Genomic DNA, 15256 nt, shown 5'->3' on the forward strand with positions numbered 1-15256 from the left:
TCATCTTCTGTAGGGTCACAGGAGGTCAGGAGCCTGTGCCAGCATTTTGGGCCATGTAGGCTGATGTATTGCAATGTATGGATTTACTCAGCCAAGACGGTTAGAAAAACGTGATTTATTCATTCACAATTTCTTCATTAGCAACACTTCGAAGCTTAAATTCACAACATGACTCAACTGAAACCCTGTAGCTTCAGACTTGACTCACGTCAGATTTAAAGTCTCCGCCACAAGGGGGCAACACAACTAAAGGCATCAGCCAATTAAACATTTTTTCATAGTTAATGGCTGTAAACAAACAAATCTATTTTTAATAACATTTTAATTTTTATAACAAAAATCTCCTACAGTGTAATGATGGTTTATGGTTCTGCCAGTTTGACAGACATCAAAAAAAAAAAAAAAACATTCTCTGAATAATTTAAGTCTATAAAACCTTTTTTATTTTATGCTTAATTTGCTATTCTACCTAAGTACCAAATAAATAACTCAGACAAAGTATACAGTCGATCATACTGTTATATTTTGTACAATTTTTTTTTCTTTGTACTTTATACCTAGAAATTTACATAAGAAACAAGTCAAAATAAAACCTTGTCTGGACACAAAAGACTTAAAATTCAGATAACAATATAAGGCTACATACACGATATCTGAGGCATACAGAGGGAAAACATATTACTTTATTTATAATTATTATTTTAAATAAAAATATTACAAATGACATAAATATAATATTGTTTGCATATTTGAGAACATTAAAAAAAAGTAGTCAATTGAACTCACAAAGTGTGAACGATTACCCTGTTAGTTACAACACAAGTAAGGGCTTAGCTGTGAAAGAACAAACACTTTCATACAAAAAATAAAAAATAATAAAAATCATTGCATTTAGTCTCTTATTTCAAAAAACATACTTAAGACTTAGCCAGCAGGTCTGAGTCATCTGAATACAAAAAAGTATGCATCATCATAAATGGTATTTTCCTGATTGAAAAAAATACTGGGTTTAAAAAAAGAAACTTTCCCACTCGCTGGAAAAGAAAAACACTTATTAAAACAGCTGATGTTGTTCAGATTCAAATGGCATGATTGACTGATTGGATTAGTGTAACTAGTGGTATTTTTTATGTGGAACCCCCCCCCCCCCAGTCACCTCCATAAGAAATAAAAATTCCATGACTTCCGTGTATGAACAAATAAATGCTTCTTTGGCTGGAGAAATCTGCTTATAGGTAAAACTGGCTCCACATTTCAAGAACTTTGAAAAATGCTTTCTTGTCTTAAAAAGAGGCACATATTTATACAATAAAATATTGCTAGCTTTTGATACAATCATCATTTATATCAAACACTGATACTAGAAAAAGATAGGTCGTTATGAGGTTTTTACATTCAGCTGTCGATGATTAAACTGTACGATTATATTTACAGGAAGATGCATTTCACTGGAAAAATACCCACTTGCTCCGAATTAGCTTACTATTGTTTAGTAAAAATGTGTTTGTTTTGCAGGCACTTATGACATGTTTTATGTACGTAATACATGAAAATCTTCAAAGTCAATGCTCATTAACAGTATATCGTGCCCTTTTTCGTCTTGACTCATAAAAAAACTGAAACAAAACAAACCTAACTCATATATCTGTTGAGAGGAAAATGTGTCATGCTTCTGAGAAGATCATCAAGATGTGATCTTCATATTTTGAAAGGAAGAAGAAAAACACCAAGAAAGTATCACAACCCCCCACGCAATCCTTGTTAATGTCAGCAAGCATTTCCTAGTACAACAGCTGGAAAATCTCAGGTGTGCTAGCAGCTGATCTTGAGACCGCATTCTTCCGAAATGTCACATTTAAAGCTAACAAGAATATAAGAACAACCGCCATTGTAAAAACTCGACATGGATATGGTTTTCACCTGGAAAGCCAATAGCTTCTGCAACAATCTACCAGTTGTCTGCCCATTTTATGATAGTGATAAAGCTGGAAAAAGGTTGTGGTTTGCAGTTCACAAATTCACTCGGAAATACTCTCACTGATAACTGGCTTTTTGGCTGCATTTTCATCAGAAGGAAAGTGTTGAGCTTGGCGTCCTGAAGATCTGAGTCAATCACCACCTGAGTGTCTTGTGCGGATGCAAATAGCTGCTCCTCCCCATCAGAACTGAAATACACTAAAATTTTGAGTTCTACAGTAGAGTCTGTGATCTTCTGTGGGTCCAGTTGAAAGTTAACTTGTATGTAGACCAGGTAGACACCTTTCTCTCGAACGATCATCGACATGTTGGTGTGGTCCAGAACACTCTCATTCTTATTCCTGTATCCGTGCCACTCATCCTCCCAGATCAAGTAATTATTTGTCTGATTGAAGCCCCGAGCTTGAAGAAAGCAAACATGTTAGCAAGAATTTTCATTATAGCATCACAGGTTTATATTAAGTTATGTCATTTCAGTAGAAGAAATGTGGTCTTTATGTGAAACCATTTTCTATAAGCAACTTTCATAAATAGATTTAGAAACAAATTTGTGGACAATCACCTTTCAAAAGCCAGTGTTCCTGAGAGATAGGATGATCATACTTCCTTGAGAACATACTTTCTATTGTAGAGCCTGTGCGATTAGAAAAGAAAAACACAAGTTAGCAGAAGGAATGCTGGTTAAAAATGCCAACAAATAACATTTTTGTATGACTAAACGTGCAATTCACAGCTAGCAGACCACAAAAATGCATGACAACATAACACAGCGAGAAACTCGGCTCCCCACCCAAACATTCTCACAGCAGACTCCCACAAACACGCACAATAAAAAGCACAACTGGCTCAGTTAGGCTATACATTACCATTACCATTGTAGTAACCACATGTACTATACTACAGTTAAACTAGAATAAATTAGAATGGAGATTCTTCAAACAGAAGAGCTTTCAGGACCTTTCTACCATTTGCAGAAGCCTAGTTTTCTTTTTATATTAGTCGAGGTATCGATTTTAATTGTTTATTTCGCTGACTACAAAACACGCGGTGAAGCCTATCTATTTTTAAATCATTCTCAGTTTTCTCAGCTACTTGTGAATGGTTATTGATGTCAAATTATAACCTTTATATAACCTTAATATTGTGGCTTAACACAGGCTACGCGTTTGAAAATGGGGTTTCGAACGCTTTATTTAGTAACGACAAAATTCAAATGACAAGTTAGTCATAGCGTGTAGTTTCAACATGAGTCGCATTCGCTGAGGAGGTTACCGTAGCAACAGAATTCTTATGTTTCTTATTAGACAGAATTCTTATGTCTTATCTTTTTTTTTTTATAACAAATTCTCAAGTGTTATTCGTTTTAGAACTTTTTGCCACATTGCCACTTGCGCCCTTCACAGGGACATTCTAAAACGCTGGACGTGGCTTAATGGACTAATAGTGACATAAAGAGGACAAAGTCAAAATACACCGAACTAAAAATACACACTAACTATACAAGCTAAAAAGATGCACTTAGAATATAAACAAAATGTAGCATGAAGAAAAATAGAAATACAGCGAACAGTCGCTGACAAAATACACAGTATGTAACGTTACACATGATATAAATAGGTATAACTTACCATTCACGATGCTAATTCTGCAACCAGACACCTGTTGGAGTTACAGTAAGACATGTGTCAGTCACTCAAGAGTAGACAGACTGCACAGAAACAGAGCCTACGTAAAGAGATCACATAAATGCATCCATTCGTTGTTTACAAACACGCCCTCTGCAATATGAGATCCATGAATTAGCTATCCTCATAAAATGCTGGAGAAAGCTCTAATATGGAAAACAAGGAAGTGCTTCACTGCCCTGTGTGTACCTAGCCTAGCCTAAGTAAACTGAGGATAGGATTTTTTTCCCATAAAAATGTTTAAACCGAATATTTACTAGAATGGTAAACTATCTTACTACACTTTTATTCAATCAAATCAATCGCCAAGTTATCCTTCAACGTGTTCCACAGAGTCATTAACACCGGGTCATTTTATTGTAAAAAAAAATAACAATATCTAGATGAAGAATCTGACATTCTGAGGCTGCAGATCAGTTACATTTACCTTCGACATGAAGACATACGTCAAGCACGACGCGATTAAAATAAAGCCCAAAGCTATCGATATCCAGATAATATGCGCCCTGTTTGCCCGCGCTGTATCCATTCCTGCTCCTCAAGAAGTTGAAATAACTGCAGTCTCACACAAGAAATGCCTCTTGTACCGGATGAAGATCTCGACTGTAATGAGATAGGCTACGAGTCTCTCCCACGCGTTCAATGGTGCGCTATTAAGTCCACATCACCTGTGGGTGAGATCAGGGTGGATGCGAACATGATAACAGAAAACTCATAGCTTTCACTTTGTAACGCATGCTTTCAACCCCCCCCCCCCGCTCCGATATCTTGTAATCCGAGCCAACATCTTGTTTCATTTGATTTATTAGCACTGTTTGTAATTTCAATCTTTTATCATAATTTCAATCTTTTATCAATACGATAATAAGGTCAAGTGATTGGTGGATGGAAAACAGTCATGTGTTTTAAAACACAGAAGTTTAAATCTTTAATCTAAAAAGGTCCTGAAGAGCGACAATGAAAGGAAATCTTAAAGGGGCAGTTCACCCAGAAAAAAAGAAATAAAAATAATTTAGTCGTAATTTACTCGCCTTCATGTCATTACAAACCTGTATAAATATTAAAAGGAGAAATGTTGGAGATCTCTAAGAAGGTGATTGAAAACAACGAATGAAGATATCAAGTCTCTAATGGCTGCAATAATTTACTGTAAAAATAACAAAGTAGTCTACTTGTGCAATAAATCTCAAATCCTCCAGAGCAGCCACATGGCAGCAATTTTGTGAGGATTGTGTTGCAGTTTAACAATGAAGTAATCATTTGTCTGAATCAGATCATCTAGTGATTTGTCATACGTTTAAAATGTTTTTAATGTTTCTTTCATGGTTTTCAAATAAAACTCATTGAATCATTTGATGATCTAGTTACAGGCTATGCATCAGCAACTGGAAACAAATTATTAACCTCCAAAGCTACATAATGTAAAAATCACTAAACAGCAATAGTGAGGACAGTAGAAAGTAGCATTCATTTATCAAAATGATAAAAAAAAAAATGTATTTAAAAAAAGAAAAAGAATAATTGCGTTTAATGTTTAATTATAATTTACTGTGATCAAACCTCACACCTTACTTAATCTGTTACCGGAATTAGCTATTTTCCCGAAGTAGACAGTGACAGTACAATGTCGCAAAGTAGCAGTTAAAATAGAAAGTTTGTAGCTGTTGTTTAAAGTCCCTATTATCGACTACAAATTCAACTTTTCCTCACACAAAGCCATCACGTCTTCACAAGACCTAAAGCGTGATTTTGCATCTTTTTTCAGTCTTCGTCATCACTGCCATTGCACTGAAACCACTGACCAGGAAATTCCTCCGCTTTTCTCATTTTGTATTCTGCAAAATAAAGTGTGATAGGTTTGGAACATCGTGTATAAACAGTGACAGAATTAGAATTTTTGGGTGAACTATCTCTATAAGTGTGAACCTAGACATCAAGTACTTAAGAGACCACCCATCTGGTATTTTCCCACAATGTTAACTGGAAGTCATAAGAAATATCTGTAATCAATCATGCAAACAAGGTCACCACATGTATATATGTGTGCTCCCATCGGGTGTGGGTGTTAGCAGAAGCATCAGCAAAAATCGCTATGCACTGTGCATGTTAAGCTTTTGGTGGCGCTTTAGGGACATTCAGTCTGTTTGTGAGCATCTCACTGTTGATTCAGACACAGATTATGTTTTTCCAGTTATATATACACACATATATACTTTTATATGACTCATTTTTATCGGTTACTCTATTTACAGAACTCAAGTTAAATTTCCAAAAGAGGGCAGTTTCCCAGATGATATCAAAGTAAGTAAAAGAAAATGCCCTCAAATGTCTTCCATTTCGAAGGCCTACATGGCTCAGTGATGCCACAGTGACATCAGATTCCACTCGTCAGCACTCGATTGGCTAAATGCTGTTGATTTCCACCATCATGTGCTCTGATTAATTTAAATGTCTCGGGATTTTTGATGTGCAATAACGATTCACACATCTGTTTTGTCATTACTGATTACTTGAGCAAAGTAACTGACTTGTTTGATTTTAGAGAACAATCTGAGGGCGATGATTTCAGGCTAAAGCACAGAATTAGAGCAGGGAGGCTGTGTTGGTTAGATTGGCATATTCTGCCAATATCAGAGCTTGATATTCAAAACATTCTAATAAATGGTTTATTTTCTCTGTCACTACAGGGTTTGTGGGATTGAGGGATGATCTCGACAAGAACCTCAACATCTCTGTCATGGCAACAGTATTTCCAGGTAGGCAATAGAGACATACGAAAGACTCTCACTACTACAGCAGTTAGTTTCCACTTGAAATGCTCTCCATTAGCAAAATGGAAAAATGCAGTGTTAACTGGGACGGGAGATAAGTGAAAATCAGTCGTGTTTTCAATCACAACCACAGCCAGTCTGCATTGTGTTCACAATATCGCGAACATAATCAACATTATCATCATATTTCTGTATGACACTTCAAGCCTTTTTTATACGAGGGAGCAGGTGACAAATGCAGGGGTGTACTAATGTGTACAATAACACCTCTTTTATGGTTTCAAGAGTTCATTTCTCCATTGTTTCTGTGAAAAATGACTAACAATAATGAGGTAAGAGTTTAAGAACATGCTAAATGTTAATTACATGTAAAATCTTTTACCTGTTAGTATTTAACGACATTTTTTACAGTAGTCAAAGCGGTCTCTTTTTGCTCTCGTCCTTTCTCAGTTAGTGATATGCTGTATATGCTGTAACCAAAGGTTGAGCATTGCCAATGAGATTTCAGATTTGCACATTAGTCCCGCCCACTGACGAGTGTTCAGCAGCTTTCATTTGGTTTTGAACAGGCTTTATACGAACGGCTACAATAATTCTTGGTTCTGTTTTAATTCACGGCAAATTACTTTTTTGCTTCTTTATAGATGTTCACTTATTTCGAGAGGATGCTTTTTATTTGCTTTGAAGGAAAAATGAATGAATTGAAAGCACGTAATTAGTAGGACTTAAAAAAAAGTGACTCAGATTCGGTGATATTTGTATTATGACCCCTTAATAGATACCCAGAAGCTGTGGGCGATTGCAGGAATACTCCCCAGCTATCTACCTCTGACCTTTAAGAAGGGTACATTTAGGTAGGTGGGGGGCTTTTACAGCTTTTCTCCACTGGATTGTTTTTCAGGATAGAGCAAAAGAAAATCATTCATCTCAGAACAAAACTCACGATATAGAAATGGTGTCATCCAGTATTTGTGATCAAACATGCACTCTGTACATTAGAACTATAAAAGAAGATTGCAGTATGACTCAAAGACAAGCCACCTGGGGGCAGCCACTACCAAGTACAGATTTAGATCACATTTTTGGAATATGTTTTTTAGAAACTGTGCATGGGATTCTAAACACAGAACTCCTTTTGTGGCACTTATTACTAACCATTTTTGCTCAATAGAAATTGACAAGAACATAACAATTTATAAAGCTCAGCTATTGAATATGTCACGTCAGCATATTGCTTAAACTCAAACGTGCTATGTAAGGGAGGAGTGCTATGAATATTTGAAATGATGCAATAAAAGATGTTAAAATATGTTAGAAAAACAAAACCTTTGAAGTCAGGCAATTACTTGATTGCTCCTACCATCACGATTTTTACACAGATGATGCCATCAGAAACACATGGTCTAGATGAAAGTGATGATTATACTGAACAGAAAAAAAGAAACTGATCTGAGCAATATAGTTTACTGTACATAAAAGTAAGGAGTCATGCTTTAACCTTTGCTTGATATTTGTGGGCTCACCAAAGGAACACTGCAAACTGAAGTATTTACAGATGACTTTGGGATTTACATAATGAGGTCATAGTTTTCTAGAGTATGTAAAAATGCATCTGGTATAATTTTACTTTGTTTCTTTAAAATGATATCACCTTAATGTCATTAATGCAAAATGCTAATGCTCATGCATTTGGACAAATGCAGTTTGGTTTTTAGTTTGGTTTGAAAAACAAAATAATATAGATAATGAATAATTAATAGATAGTTAAATAGATACATCTGAATGACATCATATAAAAATGGTCTGTTTTTTTAGTTGTAGGGATGCCATAATAGAAATCAGACTGAATGAGTTTGGACAATTCTACTTCAGGTTATGATAAATAATGAAGATGTCTGAAATGTACACCTAATTCATGGAATTATTAGACAATAGCTACATGAATTCAACATATTATTAAATCAAATAATAAAAACATCATTCGCTCTGGCCCAAAATAAAACCATACTTGTTTCCATACAATTGAAATGTGTTACAGTGTCCACAATTTGCCTAGTAACAAATAAATATAAAAATGTTTGCATCCAACATAAAATAGTGAAATGTAACATTTTTTTTCTATTGAACACACTACGCACCGGCTGGTCAGGAAACAGACTGTTGATATTATAATTATAATAATGAAAGCACATGTTATAGGAAAACCGACTTTTATTTTTTTATTTTATTTCTTTTTTTTACAGAGTTAGTTGTGAATGTGGTGCACCTTGCATAATGCACAATGCATACATATGCAAGATTAAAACACCATTACGACATCAGTCTCTCTGTGTGCACATGTGTATGCTGTTCACAGAAACAGGACTCACTGTCATATGTACCAATACAATAGCAGCCTCCTCATGACAACCATTCTGTACATCTAATATTTACATAGTTTTGTACCAACACACCTCTGATAAAGACAGCTTCAGGATGGTGAAAGTAGGGAGAGAGCTAAAAGTAAATGTCCCAAGAGTCATCTGACATACAATCACAGATTAACTATTGCTCTTGTTTTCAAGTACAGGTAATCGCCTATCCAGAATAGACTCATTTATACACACCCCATGTGTTATCTTACTGACTGACATTACGTTTTGTACTCTTTTATCCAATTCCAATAATAATAATATATTATATTACCTCTCTCAGCACCCACATACACCCACACAGTCAATCATGTGCACTTATTCATCACTGAACCAGTTGCTCAACTTGTTTTAGCCTGTGCTACACAAATGGCAGTGATTGATTACTGTCCAGTATGGCTGTAGGACCCATCAAGCATTATTGCTCATCTGATCATATATGTTCCCCTCCTCTGCGACTCACACAAACAAACCTTAAACCATAAATACGAGAGAGAGAGGTTCGTCTAAATAAATTAACCAAACTTAAACTCTCCCAGTCGGACAAGTTGTGTCAAGTCCACACAACAAGGCATGGCACCTTTAACAGGTGGCCAATGATGAGTCACAAATGAAAAGCGGACTAAGGAGAAAATTCCTGGAAAATAAATAAAACAAGTACAATTCTATACACCATGAAACAGTCTTCTAAATCCACTTTGCCGTTGTAAAACCGTGATGAGAATAAGTCAGGCTCTCTCCATCCGAGACTGACACACAGATCCTCTTTGGCCTTATAAAAACAAATCATCCCTTCGTGCAATTTGCTTTGACAAGAAAGCACCTGCCGGAAAGAAAAATGCAAAAGAATGCAGAAAAAATTCAGCCTCTGCCATTTAGCATGTACGCCAGGTCCAGTGTAACGGCGCCCCCTAAAGTCCTGCACCTGTAATAGCGTGGAAGAAGCGACACATAGAAAATAAAAATAAAAAATAAAACGTTTGTTAAAAAAACAAGGTCCACTCTGTGCATTGAAAATAGCATTTACAAAGGGAACGTGAGAATGGACATAACTGCAAGTATGCAAATAAGGTAATAAGCAGATGTATTTGATTGATCTATCCACGTGTGATAAAACATCATGCATGTCTCATTGTCGCTGTATTAATACTCAGTCAGACATGCTTCATTGTCTAGTACTCTGTCACACATTAGTCAATTAGTCTCTACATCTCTTCTTCAAAGCAAGGAAACATGTTTCAGCTGGGAATTGGCCAAGGCCTTCAACAAGGCAGGATGTTTAACTTGGCTTTTCAGTTAAATGCTCAAGTTCCTTATTCATTACTTTGTCTTCTTGCTCTGAAGTGATTGTGTGAGTGTTTGCATTATGTCCATTGGAAAAACCTTGTCCGTGGTCCATCAGCATGAAATGAAAAAATAAATCAGGGGTCCACATATCCATAGGTCCACTCTGCCAAGCATCAGGCCAGCACTGACGTAGCAAGCCAGGTTCTGTGAACGAACATCAGTTACACCTTATACAAACTACCAGGACCGGTTAAAGCAAGTTGTCCATTGCCCATGTCACTAACTTCATCTTCTAAAAGCCCCGATACATCTGCATTCGGAATGCTGTCATGATAGCTGCTGAAGCTAATGTTATCCTCCTTCAGCTCGATGGTCCAGAATGGGGCGTTCAGCTTACGGTTCTGGTATTCTCTGTAAGTGTACACGCCACCTACCACCGCTAAGAGAGCAATGACGACTATGATGATGACAGCCAGGACAATGATGTTGAACTGGTTCCACCGAAGCGGAGTTACTGTGGTGGTGGAGCTGCCCAGGCTGCTCAGCAGAGTTGTGGAGAAGGTGGTGAAGTGTGCTGTTGCATTGGGGCTGGAGGTCATGGTGGTGTAGTGAAACCAGTGGGTAGTGGATGAAGGAGTAGTGTGGACAACTATGGACAGGGCAAGAGAGAGAGAGAGAAGAACAGTTTGAGACGGCATGCATCATATCCCAATTAATTAAATTTTGAATTAAACTCCAGTGATTGTCCAGTGATATTACTGTACTGTTGCGGAATATCATTTGTGAATTTGAGTTCATTGATTGCAATGGGGAAAAAAAACCTTTTTACTATGATTTGCTAAGAAAATTAGATTGTGGGCTGCATGCAGATAACCAAATTAAGCATTGATCTGAACAATAAGCTAATTATTATAATTTCTTTTTAATGAATCATTAAAAAAAAAAAGTTACTTCTTTTAATCAGTCTGAATGAACATCTGACTCACTCAAAACAGAGTTATTATTGAACTGTGAGTTATCATGTGAAAAACAGAGAGAGAGAGCAAAAAAGAGTAAAGGATATGAAGAAAAAGATTAAGAGGAAGGGAATGAAAAAGGGTGAGAGCAGCAAAACAGTACCATGTGGAGCCCTGATCTAGTGTAATGTAGAGAACAGATGCTGCATACTGGTAGAAGGTACACAGGAAGAAGCGATTCCATCTGTTCAGTAGAACAGGCAATGTCAGACCATACGCAGTGAAAACCTACCTCAGAAAACATGTTTTTCTGAGGTTCCATTTCTCAAGGTTCATCATGCAGTGTTATTTTAGTTAAAGTATTCATTCATATTTTTCCTATTAGCTTCAAGTTTTATATTTTCAGATTTTATTTTTAATTTATGTTTTAATAATTGTATGTGCTTTAGTCATGTTTTATAAAAATATTTCAATAAAGGTTTATTTTTTTATTTTTGTTGCCAAGGCAACATTTGTAAGAAATTTTGAGATTAAAGTATTATTATTATTTTTTAAATATATATTTTATTTTATGACAGCTGGAATTTTTAATTACCAAAAATGGAAAAGTTTGAGTTTCGTTTTATGTTAAGAATAACAACACTTTATCAGAGACATTTCAGTCATTGTTGGAAAGTCAATACTGAAAGTCATTATGTTGTCTTTTGGAGCTCCATTACTGCAGCTACCTCTATAATGGGACGTTATCAGTGAGCGGGAACATGGTTGTTTTGTAGCAGCAGAACATCTGGAGCAGAGCTCAGACAGGCCAGAAGAGGAGTTATTATTGTTGGCTGAGTGGAAAAATTGAAGAACAGTGAGTGAGGATCTGGCAAACTTACTGGAGTGATAAATCACTCTTTTCTTCCTTTCTCTTTCATATATTCACCCTGTGGTCCAAGCTTACTGTTTGGCAGCCTGAGTCAGCCTGCCTGTGGGAATGTACGGTCTGTCCTTTTTACAGTATGCCACTGATAGAATCAGCAGTGTACACAGACGGATGTTCTGAGTCAGAACTGGGTCATTCTACAGCACATCATCTCTCCCCCTCTCTAAAAACCACAGTCAAATAACATGCAAATCACTTTCCAATCACCACTTAAAATAGTTGCTAAAATATATTAATATCAAAAGTTCAGGTCTTTCCTGTTCAACACGGTCTATAGCGTAAGACTGGATAACATCAGCATGATGCATTTAATGTTGCAATTTCGTAAGTGAATCACCGAAACTACACCAAATGCATGAGAAAGCGACTCAGTGTGTCCACGAGAAAGAGTTAATCTGTGGAATCAGTTTCAACCTCTCTCGATTGGTTCACTTGATTGGTTTTCTTCAGTACTGAAGTGCACTGACAAAGGATGGTTTTAGAGTCACAGCTTTAACTGAACTGTTGAAAATTATATGAATGAACGTAATAAAAAAAGAATGCCAAGTACAGACGCAATAATGCGAATGAAAAAAATATTTCAATAAATGATACCCAATTGCAGGCAAAAAAATCACTAGAAGCTTTACTACTGCAGACTCTCACCTTTAGGAGTGCAGTTCCTGGCGAGCGCGTCTCCTGTGAAGCCTTCTGCGCAGCGTTCGCAGTGCGGCCCCGTAGTGTTGTTGATGCAGCTCAAGCAGTGGCCCGTGTCTGGGTGACAGATCCGAGGGAAAATGCGGGGGTCTCCGTTCCCGCTGCAGTTACAGGGAAGGCAGATGCTGTCGGCGTTGTAGAAGCCACCACTACACTGCTCACAGTTGGTACCCTGGTATTCTGGCTTGCACTGGACACAGAAAGGCTGGCCACTTGAGTCTAAACACATAAAGAGACAAAAGAAGTTTAAGGTTATAGACTTGATTCACTCTGTCAAAATAGAATGAATTACAAAGCAGACAGCTTCTTAGTACAGTACAGGGTATTTTCACTAAAATAACCAAAATACTTCAGCTATGACAAAGGCATCTGAACATGTTTCATTTGGCCACGAGATGGCAGAAGCTTTTAAAGATGTTGAGGACAGTGTGAGGAGAAACTGAAGTCTTTGTTTATATTAGCCTATATTCAGTTGTCAGATGAACTTTTAACCTCCAATCATTTTGTAAATGTTATCACAAAGTTTTTTTTTCCCCTTTGCATTTGATAGCAGACCAAGTACTCAAACAACAGGGAAATCTGGCCTAAGAAAAGGGGTGATGATTTCTTAAGATTAAATTAAAAAAAGTGAAGACACTCTTCCTCAAGCACACAAAGAAAAAAACTACTGTCTAAAGTCTTCAAAAGTACATTTCCTTCAAAACCTGCTTTTCGGGAGGATGACTGCAGATAAACAGATAAACATTTTGTCTGATAACAACTGATGTTTGTCACGTAAAAGAGTGGAATAGAAAATGAGTATAATATGTTTTAGAAATCTGCCACTTGTCCACAGGGAGTGATGAAAGCATGATAAAGCATGTTATAATGTGATAAATGCATACTGTAAATTAAATTTTTCCATTTCTAGTGCAGCTAAGAACACAAAAATGTTAAACTTTTCTGTATTCTTTGGAAAGAAATGTCACCAGAAGGGTTGATACTGAAAGTAGATGTACAGTATATAGTGTGACCTGCCACTGCAATTAAACTGCTTGCAACCAGATATGATATCATAAAACCAGCATGATGATTGGAAAGTACTGAGGATCTACTGAGAAATGTATAGTGCATTGTATGTGTTTTCTAAAGTACTTGCAATTGCAATGCAACTGACAAAATTCTTTTCAAGAGCAATATCACATTGTGGGACATTTCATTTTCTGACACTAAAGAAATTAGTTGTCATCTAGTACTCATAAGAAGCGATTACATTCTGTGGAGAAAAAAAGAAGAGATGATCCAGAGGAGACCCTTTTTAAAATCATTAATGAGCACAGCAGCCTCAACTAAACATGTTTTTCTCTCGCTCTCTTTCTTTTGGCAGAAATAATTGGCATGGCCAAACAGAATCTGTAAACTTTTTTTTTTTTTGCATTTTCTTCACTGATTTTTTTCTTCAGGGAGAATTTGAAGTTGCTCTCCTAAAAGCATATTTTTCCAGGATCATTTGATGAATAGAAAAGTTTAAAAGAGCAGCATTTTTGTCGTCATCTTTTGTAAAATTACAAATAATTAATTTAATGGATCTTTGCTGAATAAAAGTATAATTTTTTTTTTAAACGAAAATTGTACTGACTGCAAAATTAAAAATTACTGATTGCTATAGTAGTGTACAACATTTTGAATGATAGGATGGCTTTGCAATCACTGACAGCCCTTTGTTTCACCAGTGCATCTCTAAACAATAACAATTAAGGACATGAATGCAAAAGTCAAAGGGGACTGTTCCTCCATAAAAAGCTAAAAAAATAACAACAACAAATATATAACAAATATATATGTGCCCATTCAAATATAGATGGAAAAATACATGAGTTCAGAACTAGAGAAGGAATTGATTTTATAACCTGGCCCAATGAAGCAGAGGTAAAATAAAAGAAAAAGTAAAAGGTAGGAACTGAGGAGGAGGAAAGAAGAAAGGTACAGTTAAAGCAAAACTATGTTGAGCCATACAAAAAGAGAGAGAGAGAGAGAGACGCAATAAGACAGACTGTACGCAGTACCTGCTGTGAATCAAATATATCTAGCAGAGAGGCAATTTGTGTGTTACATACAGAGCGAGGCAGTGAATCAGGGGGCTCTATGACGCTCCTATCTCCTTTTGCCCAGACTCAGCACATGCATATGGCCGACAGCAAGATATAAAACCCAAACCTCCAGGCAGTGATACAGATCCAGGGAATATTACACTAGAAGGACCAATTTCCCACATTTCTCAAGCATGAGGGCAATAACCATCATGGTAAGATAATGACACAATGGAGGATGGAGAGTGACCGAGGCAGAAAAGAGCCCATTTAGATATATATCCACACAACAGTAAAAGCAAAATCACCTAGGGACAAAGAGCTTGAGCTCCTCTGAACTCTTTGAACTTAAAATGATCATTTCACTACAGAACATTCACACAAATTAAAAGAACAAGAGAATGAAAGAACAAAGAGAAACAGAAAAAAGCTGAGCTGTTGGTGGTCAGAGTGAAATCAATGTAAACACAAACAGA

At 36.5% G+C, this 15256-nt stretch overlaps 2 protein-coding genes across 2 annotated transcripts in view; both read right to left on the minus strand.

Moving 5' to 3' along the window:
* Window positions 1-665: 665 nt before the first annotated feature.
* si:dkey-220k22.3 (uncharacterized protein LOC796870 homolog) lies at window positions 666-4398 on the minus strand. Its single transcript, XM_059550701.1, has 4 exons — window positions 4090-4398; window positions 3606-3636; window positions 2540-2611; window positions 666-2379 (listed from the first exon to the last, which is right to left on the minus strand). The coding sequence occupies exons 1-4, from the start codon at window positions 4189-4191 to the stop codon at window positions 1949-1951; spliced, it is 636 nt and encodes a 211-aa protein (XP_059406684.1). The 5' UTR covers window positions 4192-4398; the 3' UTR covers window positions 666-1948.
* Window positions 4399-8626: 4228 nt separating this feature from the next.
* The window catches only part of LOC132141279 (multiple epidermal growth factor-like domains protein 9), a 98016-nt gene continuing 91386 nt past the window's right edge, over window positions 8627-15256 (minus strand). Inside the window, exons 5-6 of the mRNA XM_059550651.1 lie at window positions 12661-12930; window positions 8627-10780 (exon numbers count right to left, since the gene is read on the minus strand). Coding sequence (XP_059406634.1) covers window positions 10353-10780; window positions 12661-12930 — 698 coding nt within the window. The 3' untranslated portion in view covers window positions 8627-10352. The remainder of the gene's footprint in view (window positions 10781-12660; window positions 12931-15256) is intronic.

Source organism: Carassius carassius, chromosome 5 (assembly GCF_963082965.1).
Source record: "Carassius carassius chromosome 5, fCarCar2.1, whole genome shotgun sequence".
Taxonomy (NCBI): Eukaryota; Metazoa; Chordata; class Actinopteri; order Cypriniformes; family Cyprinidae; genus Carassius; species Carassius carassius.

Bases quoted from the DNA above. Each gene is read 5' to 3' on its own strand.
- si:dkey-220k22.3 (XM_059550701.1), bottom strand. From the start codon at position 4,191: ATGGATACAGCGCGGGCAAACAGGGCGCATATTATCTGGATATCGATA. The intron at 3,637-4,089 runs GTAAATGTAACT...TAACTCCAACAG, and splicing joins CGTATGTCTTCATGTCGAAG to GTGTCTGGTTGCAGAATTAG. The intron at 2,380-2,539 runs GTGATTGTCCAC...GCTTTCTTCAAG, and splicing joins GGAACACTGGCTTTTGAAAG to CTCGGGGCTTCAATCAGACA.